The 1894-nt window shown below is 35.0% G+C and overlaps 1 protein-coding gene across 1 annotated transcript; it reads left to right on the top strand.

Moving 5' to 3' along the window:
• Positions 1 to 606: 606 nt before the first annotated feature.
• Positions 607 to 1674, top strand: TRIADDRAFT_64428 (uncharacterized protein; the record flags this gene model as incomplete). Its single annotated transcript, XM_002118659.1, has 3 exons — positions 607 to 1307; positions 1464 to 1590; positions 1645 to 1674. The coding sequence occupies 3 exons, from the start codon at positions 607 to 609 to the stop codon at positions 1672 to 1674; spliced, it is 858 nt and encodes a 285-aa protein (XP_002118695.1).
• Between the last annotated feature and the right edge of the window lie 220 nt (positions 1675 to 1894).

The raw sequence follows: 1894 nt of genomic DNA, 5'->3' as shown, positions 1-1894 counted from the left end.
TACCAAAGTTCTCTATGATTTGTTATTTGGATACAAAAAGCACGAGGGAAAACGCAAAAATAAATTAGAAAAATTGTTTTATAAATTATACTAAATGACCTAGTGTGAACAGTTCAAATGTACATATCGTTACATGTCTTGATTCGCATATGTGTGTGCATGTAGTTATGCTTATTCTACGAATAGGATGCCAATTACACATTTTTAGTTTAAAATCAACCTCGCAACGCTGAATGTGATTGACTTACAGTATGTAATGCGTTATAGACAATGAAATGTAGGAGACGTTTGGTTATTTTGTCGGTTATTAATTATCGAAAAAAAGCTCTGGCTTAATAAACACTGACAGCGCTACACTTTGGCGAAAGTAGCCATTGAATTTCAGTAGCTCGAGGATTTTGACGCAGCAATGATGCTTCTAAATTAATTCATTTGTGATATATACTGAAGAGATCGTCTTTAATCAATTCCATTAGAGGCTTACGTGCTTGTAATAGTCACAGCAATAATGACATACACCATTCGCGTATAGGAGTATGTGATTTTGAGTCGTTTATACCTTAAAAACGAATATTATCTCATTATCGATATGATCACTTTCATATAATGTATAACATTGTTACTCTACAGGAAATTAGGAAGAGAAGGAACGTAAACGTCACTGCAGTCGCCTATGTGGAAAGCGATTTAAATTCTTGCTCTATGCCGAGCAGTAGTATCAGAAGTTTATGTGGCATGAGTTATACTTCTCCGACAATTATGGTCAAGAGACTTGATAAAGCGATGACGCTGATTGCAAACTCTTTCTCTACCTTACAAGTAACGCTAGGAAGTACCTGTAGTAGTGCGGTAAAGCAAATTTTATGTACAGGAGCATACCCGAGATGTTCAAGTGATTCTACTGTCGCTACATATGGAAGTATTGCTAGTGGGTGTAGCGGGCTTAGCTCATGTCCCGCCAATACTATCAGTTTAAATGGACAGACAGGAACTCAGATATGTACTTTATCAGGGAGACAAATCAGTTTAACTTCCTGTGGAAGATATAGCATGAATTCATTGAATTCGTTTCAATGCGGAACATTACCTTCGAATATTACTTTTCCAACTTGGTTGATACCTGAGCTGCCAGGTCAAAATGCTGCTATTACCAACTTGAGAAATACTTTAAGTAGGGCTGGAATTGGAACCAGCTGCACTAATAGGTGGGTTAGAATCTCATGCCGCAATGTACCCTTTTGTAGCAGTGATTCAAAAAAGCTTCTCGGTGTAATAAGCAGACAAGAATGTGAAGCTGCGATCAATTGGTAAGTATGGCAAGTGATGATATATTGCAGTATTAACAGTAATTATGTTGCATTAGAAAGCTTTTATACAGTGATACATATTTTTTCTTTTTATATTTATTAAGTGGAAGAGACTATTTAACTGTCTCAAAATATATAATATTCTTTTTTGTTTAGCTTGCCAAATAATGTACAAGCGGCTCTCAAGCTACTTTATGAATGCAGTATTTTTCCTGATCAAAATGCACAAACCTATGCAGTGCCTCCAAATCAAGGATATACTAATCATGCGTCATCAGTTGTGGTTGGATCTTTCCTATTTTATGCAATTTGTTCACTTTTATCACTTTTCTTTTAGATCTCTTTAAGCATCAGTGGTTTTTTATAGACAAGCAGTAACAAAAGCAGTTCGTTTCTCTTACCCCCAGATTAAATGTCAATTAGATTATGGTAAATACTAGAAATAGATTACTAACGTTTGGGTAATTTAATTATTCTACTACTAAAACTGAAAACCAACGAGAAAGTGGATATTTAGTTTATTAGCTAATATTGTAGTAATTCAAGTTGCCAATGATATTCCTGTACTTATCCATGTGTGAAAAATG

Source organism: Trichoplax adhaerens, genomic scaffold (genome assembly GCF_000150275.1).
Source record: "Trichoplax adhaerens TRIADscaffold_446 genomic scaffold, whole genome shotgun sequence".
Taxonomy (NCBI): Eukaryota; Metazoa; Placozoa; class Uniplacotomia; order Trichoplacea; family Trichoplacidae; genus Trichoplax; species Trichoplax adhaerens.
This window is presented reverse-complemented; position numbering and strand designations above follow the sequence as displayed.